The sequence below is a fragment of the Nothobranchius furzeri genome, chromosome 9 (assembly GCF_043380555.1).
Source record: "Nothobranchius furzeri strain GRZ-AD chromosome 9, NfurGRZ-RIMD1, whole genome shotgun sequence".
In the NCBI taxonomy this organism is placed as follows: Eukaryota; Metazoa; Chordata; class Actinopteri; order Cyprinodontiformes; family Nothobranchiidae; genus Nothobranchius; species Nothobranchius furzeri.
In genome coordinates, this window is record NC_091749.1 from 2,355,515 (window position 1) to 2,377,573 (window position 22,059).

The following is a 22,059-nucleotide window of genomic DNA, read 5'->3' on the forward strand; positions in this document are numbered from 1 at the left end:
AGAGCATGTTGTTTGCACATTTGAATACACTCTAGTTCGTTGTGCCCCTAAGTGTTGTTTCATGCGTGCTGCTTTAGTAGCCTGTTTGTCTTCTTCAGTGCGCAGTTTGAGGAGAAGTGCTGTAAAATGAGGCGGGTTGTCTTTCTTTTGTTCGAGTTGCAGGTTTGAAATCAGCGAGCTGTCCCAACAGCCTCTGCAAAACTGCTTGAGCAGCTGCTGGTCGGCGTCACTGGAGGAAATTCCATTCCTCTGAATAACTAGGTTTAACAAGGTGTATAACCTCTGAAAGTAATCGGAAGGTTTTTCACCACTGTCCTGGTTTGTGTTTAAGAAGCGAGCAAAGAGCTCGTCGCCGTCTTCGACAGCTGCGTAAGCTGAATCGAGATGTTCAAGGTACGTTTCCGGGTCGGATTTTGGACTAAGAGCTTTAACGATGCTCGCTGCTGGGGCTGACAGACTCTCCACGATTCTTCGTACAATTTGGGACTTGGTGAGTGAAGGATCATTTATGCATAACACTACACTACTACGCCAAGTATCATAGTCAGTTTCAAAAGAAGGGTGTGGAACTCGCCCTGAGAACGGTTTTAGTCTGTATTGTGAAGTAGGCGGAGGGATAACCTCACTGCTTTTAACAATGTGTTCCACAATAACTCGCTGAACCTCAGGTGTGTTTAAAAGATTTGGTGGAATGCAAGGGTTTTGTTTTCCAGTCTCTGTAGGTGGACAATTGTCCTTTGAGTTGTTCATATAGTTAACTTCTGGTGTTAAAGGCAGGGAATATGTAACTTGGTCACTATGGAGCATTGGCTCTAGTTCAGTGACTGGTTCAGATGCATGGGTATCCCTTCCTAAAGATTCCCCAATTTTTGCCAGTTCCTCCATTAGAAGGTCTTTAAATGATTGATTGCTACGCGCAGCTATGTCCCTGAGCTCTGACAGATAGGCATCAGTGGCAGATGTGCTAGTTTCTAGACTGTACGCGCTGGCTAGGTCTTGAATATGGAAGAAAACATCTGGGTTCCTAGTACAAGGTTTGTCATAGGGTAAACATTGTTTCTTTAATTCCTTAACAGTGGCTTCATGTTGAAACTCCACAATAATCTGATCACAGTTTGGTAACTTAATGCGCCTGTTAACTGGTCCGAATCCTTCCATAAACCCAAAGACTTCGTTATCAAGGTCTGTATCAGTTAACCCACTGATTAAAACAGCATTTGAAACTTTGACCTTTTCTGTTTTCACAACTTCCATTTTAAAACACTCAAAAGTACCAATAATGCCAAAATGGCAAACCACTGTGACCTCCAGGCACTCTTATGATGTCAGTCAATGGTTAGCTAAGGTAACAACTCTACAATTCTCCTGGCTGGCTCGCCAAGTTTTATGTAACCGGATTACAGGATACAATAAGATAATTAAAAGAAAAAATAAACAAATGGGCCAATAATTAGGTTCGGGGAGAATTGGAGGTTGTTTAAGAATGACTGGAGTCACGGGTATAGCATGAAACGGTTTATATACTAAATTTTAATAATAATGGGAAATATAACACATAAAGATAACACACAAAAACAGATGAAAACAATCGACAATAGTAAAATGGTCGGTATGAGATTTGATCATATGAGTCACAAGTCAGCCGGCGTCAAGTCAAATCCCCACGCTTGGGGTGAAAGTCAGAGTCCGGTGGTGCGATTTTTTCCTACCACACCGTTGAGATTGTTCACAGAAGAGAGCAGTCTGCTCTTCAGTTACTTGAGATGTCCTGGTTCGTTCAGTGGTTAAGGCTCGCCATCTCCCTCGTCAGGAAGAAATCCAGTTCTCGTTCCAAGTGAGTGATCATAGGAGTCGGGATCAAACCCAAGGAAAAAAAAAAAAACCCAGCCTGTAAACAACAGGACTGTTAGCAAGTTGGCATCGACCCTTCTCGTCACATCACAGCATAAAGTCTTACAGACTTAAACAAATGCTTCACTCTATTGGCATAGCCAATCATGTTTGGGTTCACAGTTCAACTAACATAACATCAATTTGATTGTCTATTAAAATAATTCTCAGTAGCTCTGGAAATATAATTACATATGACAACAATTGTTCAGCTCAATAGGCTCAGTTAGATTCTATTACTCTACACTATTCGACAAGAAATACATTCATGACAACAAGGATACATTTAGTTGTGTTTCTATACAGCATTGTGACACCTTGTATATCTGTAACACAATAAATAAATAAATAAATAAATAAATAAATAAATAAATAAATAAATAAAATGTTCTATAACAAAATTCAACAAAATATAAATTCTGGTCCTTTGGTCCACCTTTGTAAAATAATTCCTCCCTAATCAGTTAGCTTTTATTTATTTTTATTTATCTATTTTTTTTATTATTAAATGTTTGGTTAAGGGACGCATTGCTAATTCTATGGCGTTAGCTATAACGCCCCTGAGGACCTTGTACATCTAGGCCGTACCACCATTAACTGGCGGTTTGAGCCGTTAACTCCTGGGAATCCCATATGCCCTACCGCCGTTAACTGGCGGTTTGAGCCGTTAACTCCTATATGCCCTACCACCGTTAACTGGTAGTTTGAGATGTTAACTCCTGGGATCTAACGTCTAGCAGCCCACTGCTGTCACCTCGGTTGCTGTAATTAGCTTTTTGAATTTAATAATTTACTGAATTTAATCTCATTCACTCACCAACGCGCTCCAACGGTTCCCTCCTACAGAGGATTGGTTCACTCTGTCGTCTCCACACAAATCTATAAGAATGGAATTAATTTGATAAGCTATTTAAGTTTCCTTTTTTTTTTTAAGTTGCATCGTTAGCTTTTTCTCTTCTTTTTTCTTTACTCACCGCGTTGGTTCCAAGTTCCTAGCTCTTATTAGAAGGAGTCAAGTCCGCCTCTCCCTCTATCTATGCGGCACCCAAATCAGGGTTCTTCACGGCCTCGACCGTTGTTTTTTTTTCTCTCTCTCTCTCTCTCTAACCGCTCAGTCTTTGCTTTCTGTATCTGCGTGCTGCACAGCCGTTTGTCTCTCCTCTCGCTCAGCTGCGTCGCAAGGTTTTATTTCGCGGAGGCGGGACTTATTTCTCTCAGCCAATGAAATTTCAGATTCCCACCTGGACCAATAGTATACAGCTTTCCTCTTCTGTTTCTGTTAGGGATGTTCAAGATTCTTGTTTTAACCGATGTTTAATATTAAACTCGTTATTTTAGTTATTCACCCTTCCAATAATTCATTATGAAATTATCTATTAGTTAATTAGATATCTATTAATTAGTATTGTTAATTTCCTTAATTTATATTTTATATTTTATCTAAATTGAGGATGGATCATATTAGTAAGCCAATTAGTTAATACCTCATTAAGGTTCTAGCTTCTGGGTTACAAAGGGTTTTATGTATTATCTGTTGACGTTACTGTACTCATACTGCCTACTGTGTCATCAAAAACACCCCAAAAATGGCAAAAAAAAAAAAAAAAAAAGATAATTTCCCTTGCCAAAAATTGATTACAGTGTCCTGGTCACTTGTAAAGGGTTACATTTACCTAAATATTACCTTATTTATTATCTCTTGATGTTATTAGTGCCATCACAGGTTGCTGGGTCTCTTCATAAACACCTCAAAAATGGCAACAAATGATCATTTCCCTTGCCAAAAATTCATTACAGTGTCCTGGTCACGTGTAAAGGGTTAAATTTACCTAAATATTACTTTATTTATTATCTCTTGATGTTATTAGTGCCATCACAGGATGCCGGGTGTCTTTCACATTCATAAACACCTCAAAAATGGCAACAAATGATCATTTCCCTTGCCAAAAATTGATTACAGTGTCCTGGTCACGTGTAAAGGGTTAAATTGACCTAAATATTACCTTATTTATTATCTCTTGATGTTATTAGTGCCATCACAGGTTGCTGGGTCTCTTCCACATTCATAAACACAGAGTCCTGGTCACCCATAAAGGCTTAAATTGGCATAAATATTACTTCATTTATTATGATGCTGGGTGTGTTCCACAATCATATTCGAATAAACGTAAAAATTTTCTGTCCGAATATCTGTTTCTTGTTATAAATATAACAGCTAGAAGGATTTACAGTTAAAATAGGAGAAACACGTGACTCCCCAGGAAGGGTCGTAACACCACTTGCCTCATGCACATAAGTGAACAAAACAAAGCAGCATGGAGACACGCCATCTCCAACCACCTCTCAGGCAGCAGCCTGCACTCCCAAGTTCTACACGTCACCAGAACATAACCAACCGCAACACAATAAAAGCAGTGTTTTACAAAATGGAAGGCCTGTAGTGTTTATTCTCTTACAGTAACAACTTATCAATTTTTTGGAGGAATTTATTTGAGAATTTTTTGGTTTTTATTAATTGTGCAATAGAAAAGTAATCGCTAGATTAATCATCTAAATAGTCATTAGAATAGTTGACTATTCGATAAAATAATCGTCAGAATAATCATTTTAAAAATAATCAGTTACCCCCAACCCTACTTTTTAGAATACCAGGATAGGAAGGATGGTGTAGGTTTACGTTTATTAGATTGATACATAAATATTACCAATAAGAAAGTGTACGTTGGTGTGTGTCAGAAACAGCGTAAGGCTTAATGTCTTTTCCAAAAAAAACAGGTGATGGGCCGGTCTCCAGTCAAAATGCCCGGGCTGAATTTTTGTCCCAGTCCAGCCCTGGTCACCGCCCAAACTCGTCATGACCGTACGTGAGGGTTGGAACGTAGTAAAATCGAGCTCTTCGCATTCCAGATCAGATTTCTCTTCACCACAACAGAGTGGTATAACGACCGCATCACTGAAGAAGTAGCACCAAAACACCTATTGATCTCGTGCTCCATCTTCCCCTCACTCATGAACAAGATCCCAGGATACTAACTTCTCCATTTGGGGCAGGACCTCGTCCCTCCAGAGACTCCATATAGGGTGGGCAGTAGCGGTTTTAGGCACGGGCAGACAGGGCAGTTGCCCGGGGCGGCATTTTTTCATGACACAAAAGGGGCGCACAAGCGCTGAGTAAAAAAAAAAAAAAAAGGAAATCTGCGCCGCACCGAGGTTTTCTATTATCTGTCATATGACAGTGTCTGGATTGGAAACAGCAAGTTGGCGCCCCCTGCAGCTGCAGGCGCTCATGCTGACTGAGAACGTTCACGTGCACCGTGTGTCTATGAAGAACAGGAAGGGGAGGGGTGCGGCGGGGGAATTCACCTCTGCGTCTTTCCCAAATGAAATGAGCGTGCAGGGGCTGAATCAACTGTATTAACATGGCTAAAGTCAATCACATCTTAACTTTCTTCCATATTTCATTCATAATATCATAAACACAGGCCTATCATTCTTTCAGGTTTCTCTGAATTGTGTGAAATGGTCGAATAAAAAAAGGAAAAACAAAACGATTTTGTGGTCACCCCCCCATCAAGGTCAAATTGTTTAGTCCTGACTAAAGGAAACTTACTGAGTTAAGAGCCAAACAGAAGAGATGAACATAAAAAGGCTAAAACCACCAGGTGTTCGATTCAGGGGGAAAAAAAAGATAAAGGTATGTAGCTCTCATGATGCATGTTTTCAATTTTTTGAACCAGTTAACTGGGATTTTAACGGTTAAATGCGGTCAACTAATTGCTAACAGAGCTAATAGGGCTGAAATATTGAAACGAATATTCAAATGGTTCGAAAAAAGTCCTTGAATCGTTTTTTACTGATTCAAACTAGGATTTGTTAAATGCTCACTGCAGCCTGTGGCCTGCCTGAACAACAACAAACACATGTTGATCATGTTCACATAATAATAAATAAAACAACTCTACAAGCAGAAGAAAACTCCCCAGTCACCACTAACTGTTTATTTATTGCAGATGGCTGCACTGATTATTTTTACATGATTTGTTCTGTAAAAGTTGGCATTTTTGGTAGTCTACAATTTTTTATGTCAGTTTAAATTACAATTTCAGAGGCAATTCTAAAATATTATGGATCATGATAAAGATCTATTGGAGATCTACCCCAACTTTTGGACTGCTCTGCCAGTCACTGTGGCTCAAGCTGAGAGGAGCTTTTCAAAACTTGATCAAGTCATACCTGAGGTCACCTATGTTTCAGGGGCGGCTCACTAACCTGGCTCTGATTAGTATCAATCACTCAGTAGGGGAGCAGATTTCATATGATGACATTATTGATGACATTGCATCAAGGTTAGGTTTTAATTTTAGTTTGTGTTTTCTGTTCTAAGTGCAGTGCTGTAGTGATTATCTTTAGTTTGTTATGTGTGAAATATTTTTGCTATTTACAATATTTATTATCTATTATGTTCATATATTCTTAATATTTAGTTATTGTTTGTTTTTGTATATTTGATTCTATATATTTTGATACTGTAAATAATGTATATTGCTTTATATTCTGACAACTTCATAGTAATTAATGTAAATATGTGCAACTTAGAAAAATGAATGTTCAATAGTCGTTCTAATAAACATGCCTGTTTGTAGAAAACATGCGTGTGTTCATGCAGGTGGGGTGGTGTGGTGGTGGTGGGGGGGGGTGGGGGGGCGGTTGGGGGGGGGGCGCTCAAAGGGGGCCTCGCCCGGGGAGTAATTCGATGTAGAACCGCCACTGAGGGTGGGAAGTCTGATCTGCGTTTTGGTGCATAAGCACAAACCGCTAGCCCAGCCTGCCAGACTTGTTCTGTCTACACAGAGAACAAGTTTAGAAGAAAGGCTTTTAGCGCGTCTCCTTGTGGTTTTAAAGACATGTTCAAGTAATTTAGAACAGAGAACAGAGCCTCAGCGAACGCTGCTTCAGCCACCATGTTTATGAGAAACTCAGTGTTGCGGTGTGTGTGTGTGTGTGTGTGTGTGTGTGTGTGTGTGACATACGCTGCTCAGCACTGATTGGCTCGGTTAGAATTCTCAGGAGGTGGGGTTATTTCAATAGAAGAGTTCCCAGCCCCATGCATGGGGCGACGGTGGCACAGGAGTTAAGTGCTCGCCTCGCAATCGGAAGGTCGCAGGTTCGAGACCCGCTCAGTCTGTCGCTGTCGTTGTGTCCTTGGGCAAGGCACTTAACCCACATTGCCTGCTGGTGGTGGTCGGAGGGACCGGTGGCGCCAGTGCTCGGCAGCCTCGCCTCTGTCAGTGCGCCCCAGGGCAGCTGTGGCTACATTGTAGCTCATCCCCACCAGTGTGTGAATGTGTGTGTGAATGAGTGAATGACTGATTGTGCTGTAAAGCGCCTTGGGGGGTTCCAGGACTCTAGAAGGCGCTATATAAAATACAGGCCATTTACCATAAGGAAGCATGGGACTGGCTGGTCAGGCTAACAAACCACTGTCAGAACCCGTCCCCCAGGCAGAAGGGGGGCTAACCTCTTGTTCACCAAGGTAAACATCAACGTGCAGGCACCAATATATTAAGTTGAGTTAAATTTAAAGTCCCATAGTTGTCACACAAACTGGTGTGGTGTGTTGAAAATTATCCTTGACCCATCCCCATGGGGATTGGTGAGCTGCAGACACCAGACAGCTGCAGCCGCGTTTTGGAACTATTTAGTGGTTTAACCCTCGAGTCCAAACCCTTAAAGCTGGGTGTCAAGCAGGGAGGCATTGGATCCATATTTTTATAAAGTCTTTGGTATCACCCCAATGGGACTTGAACTCCGATCAGCCAGTCCCAGGGCGGACACTCTACCACTAGGCCACTGAGCTGGGTGGCAACTAGTATGTCCACCCCTGCTTGGTGCATCTCAGTGGGAGCAACTCCAGAGTGGTAGAAAGTACAGCCCCTCTCAAGGAACTGGTTCTGGAGTCAGACTATATCAAGTCAGAACCTCTCAACCTTGCACACCAATTCTGGCTCTTTCCCCTCCAGAGAAGTGACATTCCTCATACCAAGAGCTGGCTTTTGTAGCTGAGGATCAGATCATCAAGGTCCCTGCCTTTGGCTACCACCCATCACACATTGCCCCTGACCCCTTTGGCCCCTCCCACAAGCGGTGAGCCCATGGGAAGAGGGACCCATGTCTCCCCTTTGGGTTATCCCTGGCCGGGCTCCATTGGTAAAATCCCAGCCACCAGGTTCTTGCCAGCGTCCTCCAACTCCATGCTTGGCTCCAGAGGGGGGTCACGGTGACCCGTGTCCGGGCGAGGGAACATTGTTTTCATTTGAGGTAATCATCATAAGGGGTCTTTGGGCTGTGTTTTGTCAGATCCCTCACCTGGGACCTGTTTGCCATGGGTGACCCTACCAGAGCCATAAAGCCTCAGACAACTTAGCTCCTAGGATCCTTGGGACACAAACCCCTCCACCACGGTAAGGTGGCAGCTCAGGTTGAGTCTAGGTCCAGGAAACTATCCAGACCTTAATCTCTCCAGAAGCAAGAGGACACAGACAACCCCAACATGAACCTGCAGGTCAGGATGCCCTACAGATTGTAAATGGTAAATCAGCTATATTTGCATAGCGCCTTCATCTACACATGCACACACTGGTGGTGATGAGCTACAATGTAGCCACAGCAGTCCTGGGGCCCACTGAAGGAAGCAAGGCTACCAAACACTGGCACCACTCGTCTCTCCAACCCCCGTCAGCGGGCAAGGTGAATTATTATCTTGCCCAAGGACACAACAGCCAGGATGAAACCTACAACCTTCAGATTACGGGACAACCTGCTCTACCTCTTGAGTTTCTGCTGCACGAAATGCCTAGATGTCTAGAAGCACCAACACTAAAGATGTGGAACCTTTGCATCAGCTTCCTGTGACTGTCAATAAAACCTTGAAAAGCTGTAAATCCACTTGAGTAACCATAGAAACATCTGTTGATGAAAACAGTGAGGCAGAAACCTCAATGGAAAGCTGCACCGGAGTGATCTTTAGAGCTTCTGACAACAGCTCTATATTACTTCCTGACATCCTGACAAGTGCTTTACCTTCTGTGTTCCTGCAGGTCGTGTGTACGTGTTCTACGGCAACAAGACATCCACTCAGTTCCTTAGTTTCTCTTCATCAGTGACCACTAATGACGTCCTCGGCTCTCATATCCTGTAGTGTTCTCAGCTTCATTGGGTGGTAAACGTCCGATCTCATCTGTAGAAACCTTGACTGTCCCCTTCACAGTTGAACGTCCACACCAAGACTGTAGACCAGTTAATAGAGGGTGGTGCTCAGGTCCAGCAGATCCTAAATATCGAATGTGTGTCTGATTTCTCTGATGCGCCTGTTCTCAACATTCAGTTCAGGTTGGTGTGACTCTTTTTTTTAGGCCGTTTGTTAGCTGTACACATGCTAACGTCTGCGTGTAAAAACAGGTACGGTGGAACATTGCAGAGCATCGCAGTGAAACTTCCCGTGATGCTGAACAAGTTCTTCCAGCCCACAGAGATGACATCCCAGGATTTCTTCCAACGCTGGAAACAGCTTGGAGCGTAAGGTTGCTGGTTCCTACCAGCGGTCTAGGGCGGAGGGGTTTAGCACACTTTTCCGCCCACACAGGAAAAACAAAACATGCTGAAATGCCGTTTTTGAAAAATATGAAAACCTGCTAAGCTAAATGCTAAGTTTAGGCCAGAACATATTCTAGAGCAACTTTCCTGTGAGTTTGTCAGTACACAAACAACCAGATGCTAGGATAACATATGCCATGTCATGTGACACAACAGAGACGGAGCTGCAGCCAGCTAGCCGGCTCGACACCTGCTAACTCTACAAATTCACTTTGTTTATTTATTGGTGGGTTAGGGCTAGGGTTAGGGTTTATTGGTGTAAACTACTGGGTCATCGTGCATCTTGTTTGTAACTATGTCAATATTTTTCAAAACCTGGAGGTATTGTCCAGTCGAGTCGACATTAGCCTGGCCTGCCAGACTCGTCTTGTTTAACTCTACACAGAGAACTAGTCTGGTTACTCACAGGCAGAGAGGCACATGAGGGGCGGGACTAGCCAGCTCAAACATAACCAATCAGAAAAGGGCGGAAATGCTGAGTGTGTCGCGCGATGCTGTATTTTTTATAGCTGTAGTCAAAAATGGCGTCTGGCAACGACACAAACATCTTTCTTTAGGAGAAAGGCTCTTAGCGCTTCTTCTTGTTGTGGGTTTAAAGACGTCCAAATGTAGGACAGAGGAAAGAGCTGTCTGCGTTGTTTATGAGAAACTGAGCATCGTGATGTGTGACGTACGCTGCTCAGCACTGATTGGCTCGGTTAGAAATCTCAGGCCTATTTGAATAGAAGAGTTCCCAGACGCCATGCTTCCCGTAAGGAAAATGATTTAGATTGTATGTTTTCAGTAAGATGACCTCACAGAAATCATTCTGACTGCTTTTCCTGGTTTAAATGTTCTTGCTCCTGTTAAACTGGGTTCTGTGGTCTCGCAGCTCGTCGTCTCCATGTCCAACTTGTCCAGACCCTTCAAGATGGACACCATCAGATTAATGCAAAACGTGTTGTATCGTTCATACTTGCTGCTCTCGTGGAGTTAAAACTGATATAGTTGCTTCTGTGTGTCATCAGTCCTCAGCAGGAGGTGCAGAACATCTTCAAAGCCAAACACCAAATGGATACTGATGTTACCAAAGCAAAGGTAACCGGAAACTCATCTGCTGTTCAGGACTAGATCCGATGTTGGAATTAAAATGTAGGACAGTGTGTCCTGGTTGGCTCCAAAACAACACTAAACCATGATACTTCCACTCCCATGTTTCACCATATTACGGCTCCTTCGGCAGCGAGTGATGTCACTGATCAGCACCAACAAACGTCCGCAGTACCGTTAAAGTCCAGTATAATTGAATCCATTTGGAGGATCGGGAGAGCTGTTGCATGACCAGAAGAAGCTCGGTTATTCACTGAGCTCTGTGGGACAACAACGCCCTGTGAAGGAAGTTGTTACGGGGAATTCTGCTGTGTTTTTCACTTGTTGGGAGTTTGGTAATGGTGATTTTAAAACAGCGATTGGTGCTTATTTTATTTTGCTTCTATTCTGCTTCACAAGCAGCTCTTCTAGTACCGGTCGTTCTTACAGCGTCTGCTGATGTCATTTCCTACTGAGTTACAACCAAACGGTGAGTTAACCAAAGGTTCTGCTCAGCAACTCCACCAGGCCATTTCAGGTACCTACCTACCCATTCAGGTACTCCAAAAGTTCCTGAAAGTGAGCCGGTAAACGGCCGTTTGGCCTGGTGAAGTGGAGACGCGTGCACATCGGGAAATTTGATAAAATTACCTTGAAGGTCCTACAGTGGAAGCATACCATTAGACTCATTTGTCTGTGACAGGTTATCTGCAGGTTTAAGGGAGCCAAATTTAAGACTTTTTAAGACCTTTTTAAGGCTACTTTGACCAAATTTAAGCTATTTTTAAAATTACATTTAAGCTATAATTTCCAGCTATTGCCTGGAAACGGTGCTAACCCCGTTGCGAATGTGGGATTAGCCATCCCGTTACCATTAAACTTGCACTTCCCCATGGCGCAAGCTCCCGCTAGCTTAACCAGCTAATGCGCTCATCTAAAAACAGCCCCCTTTCACAACCAACTGAACGTGTACGGCTCCGATTACCCCAATATCATACACAAAAAATGCTGAACACTAACTAGAAATTCATGAAAATTTTATAAAAATAAAAGAATCTTGTTTATTGGGTCTTTGGTAATTTAAGACCTTTGGAAACTATTTAAGGATTATTCGTCATTTTTTAGGATTTTTAAGGCCTTAAATTTGGAAAAGCCAATTTAAGACTTTTTAAGGACCCGCGGATACCCTGTGTGAGGTCCTGATGGTTCAAGTCCTCTTTAATTTGAAATTCAACACAAACAAGTTCATAAAAGCTTGTTTGCGTAGAACCTGTTGGACTGAATCAAGATGGTCTTCAAGTCTTTGTTTGCTGTTCCGCTACACAGGGGTTAGTCCATCTGGGGTTTCACCGTGTAGCTGGGCTGTGGACGTCACGGTTTGTTTCATGTTCTGTGTTGTTTTCGTCTCCAGCTGCTGGGCTTTGGTGTGGCTCTGTTGGACAGAGTGGATCCCAATCCTGCTAACTTTGTTGGAGCCGGCATCATTCACACCAAGTCCACTCAGGTGGGCTGTCTCCTCAGGCTGGAGCCAAATGCACAAGCTCAGGTACGCACACATGCACACACACACATGCACACACACATTCTGTAACTGATGGTTTCTGTTTTGCAGATGTACCGTCTAACCCTCAGAACCAGCAAGGACTCTGTGTCTCGGCGACTCTCTGAGCTGCTTTCAGAACAGTTTTAGACTCAACAAATGCCTAAAAACCTTCTCCGTTGGATCAGAAATGTTGTTCTGTACATCATGTCACCTGCTTCACACTCGAGTGGATTGTAATGTACTTTTGCACATCTATTTAACAAGATGCCAGGCCCCTTATGGCACTTGCACATTAGGGTTGGTGCAGTCGGGGGAGGATTGCATCATTTCGGTCTCACACGGGCAGTGTGGTGTTCACATGTAGTTCCAAAGGAGTTCTCAGGAATGCGGGAATCCCAGAGCATGTGGGTGTGCAGGAAAGTCTGTAGTACCCTTGTTAAGACAACAAAGGCGGGTGTGAGTTGTGTTGCTTTTGGAGACTCTGAACCACATTATTTTATTAATTTGCTCCCTCTTCTCTCACTGTTGTGTGTGTACTCAAACTCCTCACACACACACACACACACACACACACACACACACACACTGCTCTCTTTACTTAACAGCTTCCAGCGTAAAAATGAATTGTGCATGGAACCCTCCTGGCTTATTCTACTCGCCAATCAGAGGCAGTTGGTGTGAATTTCAGCCGGCCAATCGGTCCGTAGTGTCACCTCAGTCCCAGTCGGACCTCTGAGGAAGAGATCTGAACAAAAGAGTCACCTCGGAACAGAAAATGCATATCTGACCCACGCGTGAAACCAAATCCCAGTCCCGAACCTGACCATACCCACCCAGATTTAGGTTCTGCTGAAAGCCCTCTAGGCTCTGGTGCAGACCCTTCAGCTTCTACAGTTGTGACATTCGTGAACGAACCGATTTTTTTGAACGGCTCATAAACATGAATGATGGGAGCCGGGTCGCGGCTGGGGGGGGGGGGGGGGGGGGGCTGTTCTTTCTGTCGTTTTTTTTCCCTATGCGTGTTTCACACAGATCCACATAAATTAGCTCCTCCACGAGACAGAACCGTTATAGGGGGTAGTGACGTGATGTTCACGAAGGAAACGGTAGAGCACACCCGCTCAAACCCCACCCGCTGTGACGGGCGCAGGAGGAACGCTGCACCCTCACGTTGCTCTTAATCGATCACACGGCTGTTACATAATTATCTTGCACTTGTTGGGTGAAAAAGTAGAACACAACTTTCTTGTCAGAAGTTGTGGAAGATCAGCTCGCTCAAACACATACATATATATTTATAGATGAGATTTCCACGCTGTGGTTTTGTTTAAACTGTGGGTGTTTGGGTTACGCTTCTGTTCTTAGGGTTAGGTGTTTCCTGTTTCCAGTCACACCTAAAGCGTAAATATGTTACTGCCGTAACTTTTATCAGGTTTCTGTCCTGAATAAAGCTCTTCCAACATTTGTGCCAGAAGGATTTTGGTTCTTTGTCTGGAACTTAAGAAACCTTTTCAGAGGTTTAAACAGCCGTCCACAACAACAACAGTAAATGAGAAAACATGGCTCCACCATCAGAGAGCTTCTGGATATCGATCAGCTAATACTTAATGTGTGTTCCTGTACAGGGTCACAGTTTAGGGAGACGGTGTATTTGCTAGTCTGCTCTAACAGATCACCTGTCTGCTTTAAACAACGCTCCTGAGCCTCGCTGGTAACGTCTGTTTAGGGGTTCTGGAGAAAAGGGTCTATCAGATAGTCCAACCTCTGATTCAGGAGGAGCAATGTGGTTTTCATCCTGGACACTGGACCAGCTCTATACCCTTGAGAGGGTCCTGGATCCTACTGCGCTGCTCTGGGTGGCTGCATGTTGGAGTAGCTCTGTTGACTAGATGTAAGTTTTGCCTTTTCGTGGGCATTTTTTCTTCTAGTTTCTCAAGAAAAACTGTATTTTTTGGACACTTTTCTGTTTCTGGTGCTGTGAAGCTTGGAGGATTTTTACTGCTATTTTTTTGCTTTTTTCACTTTTTGAGCATTTGTCATGATGCGTAACCATGGCAACAAGCTGTTTTACAATCGGGAGCAGCTGATTAACATGGGAAAGGCTGAAATTATACCTCAACTGAAGCCACAAATCCCAAATGAGCTAAAACACAAGAAGCGTGGGTGCAGAGTGGGAGCAAAATGGAGACAGAGAAAGAGGAAATTCAAACCATCTCTTCCATCGATCATAACGGGCAATGTGAGATGACTGGCCAACAAGATGGAGGAACTCCAAGCCCTTTCAAGGACTCAGCCAGAGTTTCAGCAGTTTCTGAACCACTGGAGGAGATAATGCAAAGAAGGATTCTCCAGAGAATCAAGAAAATGATGGACAACCCTGAGCATTCTCTTCACAAGACTGTCCGACAACGGAAGAGTGTCTTCAGTCAGAGGCTTCTTCAGTTTGGCTGCAACACTGACCGCTACTGGAGATCCTTCCTGCCAACAGCCATTGTAATATACAACAACTCTTTGATGACTTGATTATTATTATTATTCTGAGCTGCTACATCAATCAATTTCCCTCTGGGATTAATAAAGTATTTTTTAATTGAATTGGAGGGTGTGTGGGAGTTTGCCCAACCAGTCTACATGTGTTTTGTGGATTTGGAGAAGGCGTTAAACCGCATCACTCAGGGGGCCCTGTGGGGGGTACTACGGGAGTATGGGGTACCAGGCCCTCTGATACGGGCTGTTAGGTCCCTGTATGACCGGTGTCAGAGCTTGGTCCCATTGCAAGTCGGGCTCGTTCCCAGTGAGAGCTGGACTCCGCCAAGGCTGCCCTTTGTCACCGATTCTGTTCATAACCTTTATGGACAGGATTTCTAGGCACAGCCAAGGTGTGGAGGGGATCCGTTTTGGTGGCCTGAGGATCAGGTCTCTGCTTTTTGCAGATGATGTGGTCCTGTTGGCTTCATCAGAACGTGATCTTCAGCTTTTGCTGGAGCGGTTCGCAGCCGAGTGTGAAGCAGCTGGGATGAGAATCAGCTCCTCTAAATCCAGTGGTCTTGAGTTAAAAAAGGGTAGAATGCCTTTTCCGAGTCGGGGATGAGGTCCTGCCTCAATTTTAAGTGTGTCAGGGTCTTGTTCACGAGTGAGGGAAAACTGGAGCGTGAGATCGATAGGCGGATTGGTGCTGCGTCTGCAGTGATGCGGGCGTTGTACCGGTCTCGTTGTGAAGAGAGAGCTGAGTCGAAAGGCAAAGCTCTCGATTAATCGGTTGGTCTACGTTCCTACCCTCACCTATGGTCACGGGCTTTGGGTAGTGACCGAAAAAACGAGATCACGGATACAAGCGGCCAAAATGAGTTTTGTCCACAGGGTGTTTGGGCTCTCCCTTAGAGAGAGGGTGAGAAGCTCGGTCATCCGGGAGGTGCTTGGAGTAGACCCGCTGCTCCTCCACATTGAGAGGAGCCAGTTGAGATGGCTCGGGCATCTGGTCAGGATGCGTCCCAGAACCCTCCCTGGTGAGGTTTTCCTCCAACTGGTAGGAGACCAAAGGGAAGACCCAGGGCCGGCTGGAGGGACTATGTCTCTCGGCCGACCAGGGAACGCTTTCGGATTCCCCCGGAGGAGCGGTCACAAGTGGCTGGGGAGAGGGAAGTCTGGGCTTCCCTGCTTAGGCTGCTGCCCCCATGACCCGACTCTGGGTCAGTGGATAAAAGTGCATGGATGGATGCTTTAAACAACAAGTGTTGTTTGTGACCATTTGACCATAAACACCATCTGGTGATGTTTGTCAACGGAGTAGGAAGTGTATAGACAATGGAGGCAGCTGTATGCACTGTTCATACCTGCTTTAACTAAGTGGTCTGTAATTGAAAACAGCAACTATTGTGACTTAGTCGTGTCGAGGTGTTTTGTCTATAATTAGAGTAAAGTTAAATCAACTCAGAGATTTTAAACATGATGATCAGCTTCTTCACTGGGTGTTGGTCTCCTTTAGCCCGCCCCCTGGTGCCGAATGACAGCCTGCCTTTTATGTTAGAAGACCGAGTATTAGGCAAAGCTCTGCTGTAGGAAACGCGTTTCCTGCTAAATCAGCAGGAGTTCATTAATGTCTCGTTATTTAGTGAAAGACAATCAGAAGTGATCTTTGTGCTCCTGCTTGGTCGTCGTCGGTGTGGACGGCCCTTAGAGCACTGCCACCGGCCCATATGCTGCAGCCACGGAGGCCCTTCTGTTTTAGTGATGAGTGGCTCTTTATAGAGGAATAACGTCTCAGCCATGGCCAGGAACACATTCATGATCGATTTATTCACAGCTGAAGCTTCATGTCATTCTGCTTTTATTTCCAGAGTTTGACCAGATTTGTGTGTATTTAGATATTGTAAATTATAATTTTGTGTGTGTTTATGGAGAATGTTGCCGTTTTTTCTGATGGTAAACTATGATTTAGATGTTGATCCTAAATGGAAAAAAACAATAATGTCCAATCTGAATTTTCATTATTTTTAAGGATGACGGGATTCCAGACTTTTATCCAAACACTTCAGAACCAAGAATGTAAACAAGTCTACCACTTATTCTTTATTTCAGCTTTTCTGCTGCAAAAAGATTATCCTCTCTCATAACCCGTCACTAGTCACGTTTACATGCGCCAAATTTCCCCAATCCGATTCAAATCCTGGTTGATTGGAAATCCCGAATCTCTGTTTACATGGACACTGTCAGCCGATCATGCCGTGAGTTTATATGCACCAGCATTCAATCCGATTAAACAGGTTGAGCATGCGCAGTTTTCTTTCCCAAAAAAAAAATAATTGTAAACAAAAGACATGAAATGAAATGAAAAATGTAAAAACAAGAAAAATTCTTCCTGATTTCCTGATTTATTGAATCAATTTAATGTTTTTATTTTGCTCATAGAAGTTACGTTTTCTTCAGTGAATGACTGCAGGTTTATGCTTTGCTGTGTTTTATTGTTGATGATATTAAAATAAGAGAGGGTTATCCTTGTCTCTGCCTCTTGATCAGCTGGTCCGCAGGTCTGACGTCACGGCTGTGCAGCGCTGCGCTCACAGAAACGGGGATCCGTGCTCCAAACCCAAAATGAAACCGCGTGTTTCCACAACAGACTTGAACACGCTTGTCAAATGATGTGTGCAATAATCAGATTTTTATTTTACTTCCATAAAATGCAAATTCTGGATGAGATAATACAGGAACGACTTAACATCATATTTAAAAACCGGCGCTCATTAATTAGGCCGTCATTTATTTAAGTCAGGTAGCCTGAATGACGGCGGGGAGGCTCGCTAGCTGCTGCACACATGCGCAGTGGGCATCATTTTACTCCCAACAATCCGAATCCAGCTGTGTACATGCACGTCAATCGGAATGATGATCGGACAAAACCACCTCTCTCAATCAGATTGAAATCTCATTCTGATCGGGTCGAATCGGATCAGAACATTCTGATTGACATGTTTACATGCAGAATTTTTTATCTGATTACACGTTCAATCCGATTGTGTCCGTGTAAAAGTGGCTAATGAGGTAGTTTCAGTCAGAGTGCTGATTGTAACTTGAACAGAAATGGTCCCGGGGTCTCATTTATCAAGCATGGCGTAGAATCCTTACTAAAACCGTACTTAAGCTCAGCAAAAAAAATGTACTTATGCCAAGCAGGTGTGTGATCTATCAAACATGGAGTACGCACAGCTGCACGCCATCTCCGCTTCATAAATCGGAGACCAACGAGAATGTTTCTCAGCTGCATTTTAGTCACATCCCGCCCTCACCACGCCCACTTACTGCCATAAATAGTCAATGCAAAGTGCCTTGTGGACCTCATGCATATACATAAGCCGGCTGTTGCAGCGGTCCACCAATGACGATGGCGACCGTAGATCAAGGCGGATCAAGGAAGCGCAATTTCACAGAAGCAGAAATTGAGGTACCTGTGGGTGAGGAGGAGAAATGAAAGGAAGTACTTTTGCAAAACAAATAAGAGAAAATCCACGGAGTGGCACAGCGTTGCTGAAGCCGTCAATGTTGTGAGTTCTTCAGAGAGATCTGTGGCGGATATAAAAAATGGTCCAATCAGGATTCGATCCCCAGACTCCCGGGTGAATGTCACATGCACTAACCAGTCAGCCAAACAGAGATCTCCCCTGTACAACTAGCCAGGGCGCATGATCAATCGGGTCACAGTGACAGGACACACACTGTCACAGACACATGACATTCTGTCTCAATCTGTCCCCCTGCTGATATTCTGCATTCCGTATTCTGGCTTCAGGCTGTGTGTGTGCGCGCGTGTGTGTGTGTGTGCGCGCGCGCATGTGTGTATGCATGTGGGGGGGTCTTGTTCTGTGTGAAAACGAAGCAGTACAAGTGATAATGCTGCAGGATTTCATAACTTTATCCTTCTCAGCAGCAGCACTGCAGGTGCTCTCCATGTCCAACATGTGCGTAAGCCAGGTCCTTAGTCAACTTAAAGTTTCGCTCATTTTTCCACTAAGTTTTCTTTCATAAATCCCAAAGTTTGCGTGGAAAGTTGCTTACGCAGTTTTCCGACCCCGTTTTGTGCGTAAGCAAGCTTGATAAATGAGGCCGCTGGCGTGCTTCTTTTAGGATTTAGCAGCCTGTGGGTGTTTTACTAATTGGTTGATCATGTTTTGCACATTTCACAAGTGGTTCCTCTTCATTGGCAGTGCTTCACTGCAGGCTCCTGCAGCAGGGGGGAGCTATGGGTGGATTTGCACACAGTGCCCACCCACCAGGGGCAGGGCCAGGCAGTCGCTATAGCAACTGCTTAGCAACCCCAGTTATGTTGCAACAACAATTACAATATAAAATTATGTGCACTTTTTCACTGTGTAATAAAAATACTTTAACTTTTATATCTGGTATTAATTTTAATCATATTATGAATGAGTTTTCCAGTTTGCTTGTTGGTCTTTTATATAAAAAAGCGAATTGGCACCTGCTTACTGACACTAAGCAACTATTAACCTACTGCAGAGAAAATATTCTGATGCCATCCCTGCCACCCAGTGAGGTTCATGATTTTTTTTCTCAGAAGCGTCCTCGTGCCCTGGACTTCTCACAGCTGAACCGGGCATCTCCCGGGGTCTGCGGATGGCATCATCGATATCGTCAGCAGTGTAAACTGAGAAAGGACTGGGTGTGAGGGGCAGACAGACGTGCAGCACACAGCGGACACACAACGACCTTTTATCTGATGCTTTTCCCCGCACTTACGTTAATCCAGTAAAGGAAACAAATCATTTCATTCAAATTTTAAGAGAGAAATATCAAACGAACCAGAAATGTAATTTAGGAATGGAACAGATACATTTTAACTGTTTCAACACAGATTTCACCTTTTCGCCAAAGGAGGAAGTCAGTGCTCCTGCCACAAACCAGCAACCAATGGAAGATTTCTGCCAGAAACTAAAGAAAGAAAAGTTTATCTAAGGTTGAAAGCAAAAAACCTGGTTAAACGTTTGGACCAAAAGCTTGCTGAAAAAAGAAAAGCTTCTTTAAAGTTAAAAGCAACAAACCTGGTTAAACGTTTAGAAGCAGAAAAAAAAACTCTCTTTACTCAGACGTCACGAGAAACGGACGATTTTTGCCCCAAAGAGACAAAGTTACCGAAAACGGTTGACGATATGCGCCTTGAGCCTGAACAACATTTCAAAATGAACTCAGAAGATGAAAACCCTTTTGAAATTCAAGAAGGCATCAATATTGTTAGCAGAACAGGTACGTACCACGTGGATAAAATCCTGAAACGGCGTAATTTGGGGTTGAACTTGTTCAATGCACTCGTCTTGAAACAGGAGAAATCTTTGCTCTCGAATGTATTCGGGAAAAGTTTGCGGATTAATACAAACAAGAAAACGAAGTTTTACAATATGTTTCGAGTCTTAACTGTGACGAGAACAACTTGGTGAAGTTAATGGGCCATTCCCATCTGTACCGGGTCGGCCCGGGCCGGGTAGCGTAGCTTGTTTACATATCTGGGTGGCCTGGTATTTTTGCGGGCCAACCAAGGCTCATTCTCAGCCCTCTTCTCGAGGGGGTCTGCTTCAGGCCGACCAGGACCAACACACCCACTGCTGACAGCAAATTCACACCTTCCATTAGAGCAAACATCTGATTGGTGGGTGGAATCAGCCCACATGGGCTTAAGACAAGGATGTTTGGAATCAACCGGGCCAGGCTGGGGCCGACTGGGGCTACCCGGCCCGGGCCGACCCGGTACAGATGGGAATGGCCCATTAGAGAGGTATTCCTCTATCAGGACAGGATTTTCATTGCTTTGGAGAAACTGGACATGACGTTAATGGACGTTATGAGGGAAAGAAACTGGAAACCTTTGAGCATAGATGAAATCAGGATTATTGCTCATCATGCTTTTAGCTCTGAATTCCCTTAAACAAGCAGGCCTTACCCACACCAACGTAACACCTGAGAATATTATGTTAGTCGACCACGAATCACAGCCGCTCAGGGTTAAAATAACTGGCTTCGGTAATGCAGGTCTCACCTATCAGAACGGGACATCGCTGTAAATTATGGTTACAGCGCTCCGGAAATCGATTTGGATAGGCGCCTGGATAACAGCGTGGACACATGGGGTCTAGGCTGTACGCTCGCGTTTCTGTTGCTGGGTTTTCACTTGTACCCCACATATGATGAATACGAGTATCTGAGAGTCATCGTTCAGCTGTTTGGGAATCCTGATGAGAGTTTACTGAAGGAGGGACGGCGGGCCAAACACTTTTTCACATTTGGATCGACCTGGACTTTTAAATCAGTTTATGAATATGTGCAAACGACTGGAAAGCTAGTTAATATGAGAGACCAAGGCTATGACGCTTTAGTGTCTCTGGATTTTTTGACGCATTCAGGCCTACCAGTGAAAGATCCCATTGAGCTGGAAGAAAAACGGGCATTTCCAGGCCTTTTAAAGCAAATGATGTGTGTGAATCCTGCTGACAGAATCCTTCCAGCAGAAGCTCTGCATCACACATTTTTCAGGAGCAAACTAACTGTGACTGATAGCGAAATAAAGACAGGGGGAGGCGATAGGAGCCCAGACAACGTTCCACCTCAGGATTTAAAAGACGTAGAATCAGAAATTAAAGAATCGTCTAAGAAAGAGCTAGAAACAAGCCTGACAATAAAGACGGGTGATCTTATCACAAGCCTTACAAATGCTTACCATGTGGATAAGGTGCGTGGATCTGGGTCCTTTGGGACGGTTGTCCTGTGCAGAATTGAAGGAACTGATGAATTAGTAGCGATTAAATTAATGGCAGAAGAGAAAGGCAACACATGAAATGAAAGTCTTACAACATCTCAACCACCACGACTCTAGCCAGAAGTTCGTCACAAAGGTAATCAAATGTTTTAGATGTAGCAAATATTTTTGCATTGTGTATGAGCTGCTGGACCGAACTCTGTTTGACTTGTTGAAAGACAGACTTTGGATTCCTCTGACGGTGTCTGAAATCAGACCGATCGCCAAGCAGTTGTTGGAAACGCTTGACTTTCTTAAGCAAATCGGTGTAACTCACAGACATCAAACCAGACAACATCATGCTGGTAAATCATGAGTCACAGCCCTTCAGAGTCAAGCTTATCGACTTTGGACTTGCTTTTAGGACACAAAACTTATCAAAGTATCATCTGATGCAGGCTGTGGCGTACCGAGATCCCGAGATCCATCTGGGCACGCCACGGGATGAAACGCTCGACCTATGGAGTCTCGGACATACTCTAGCCTTTTTATCTCTAAGTCGGACCCTGTGCCCAAATGACGAGTATGAAGCAGTGAGGATAATTGTAAAGCTTCTTGGTCTGCCCAGCGGTCATTCCCTCAGTGATGGCTGGCAAGCCAATACATTTTT

The 22,059-nt window shown here is 44.1% G+C and overlaps 1 protein-coding gene across 2 annotated transcripts in view; it reads left to right on the forward strand.

The window, feature by feature from the left end:
- The window catches only part of LOC107381936 (AP-2 complex subunit alpha-2), a 90,957-nt gene extending 78,447 nt beyond the window's left edge, over positions 1 to 12,510 (forward strand). For both annotated transcript variants that reach the window (XM_070554598.1, XM_054732439.2), the window contains 6 exons: positions 8,988 to 9,076; positions 9,155 to 9,279; positions 9,349 to 9,465; positions 10,551 to 10,620; positions 12,023 to 12,157; positions 12,224 to 12,510. In XM_070554598.1, coding sequence (XP_070410699.1) covers positions 8,988 to 9,076; positions 9,155 to 9,279; positions 9,349 to 9,465; positions 10,551 to 10,620; positions 12,023 to 12,157; positions 12,224 to 12,301 — 614 coding nt within the window. In that variant the 3' untranslated portion in view covers positions 12,302 to 12,510. The remainder of the gene's footprint in view (positions 1 to 8,987; positions 9,077 to 9,154; positions 9,280 to 9,348; positions 9,466 to 10,550; positions 10,621 to 12,022; positions 12,158 to 12,223) is intronic.
- The last annotated feature ends 9,549 nt before the right edge of the window (positions 12,511 to 22,059 follow it).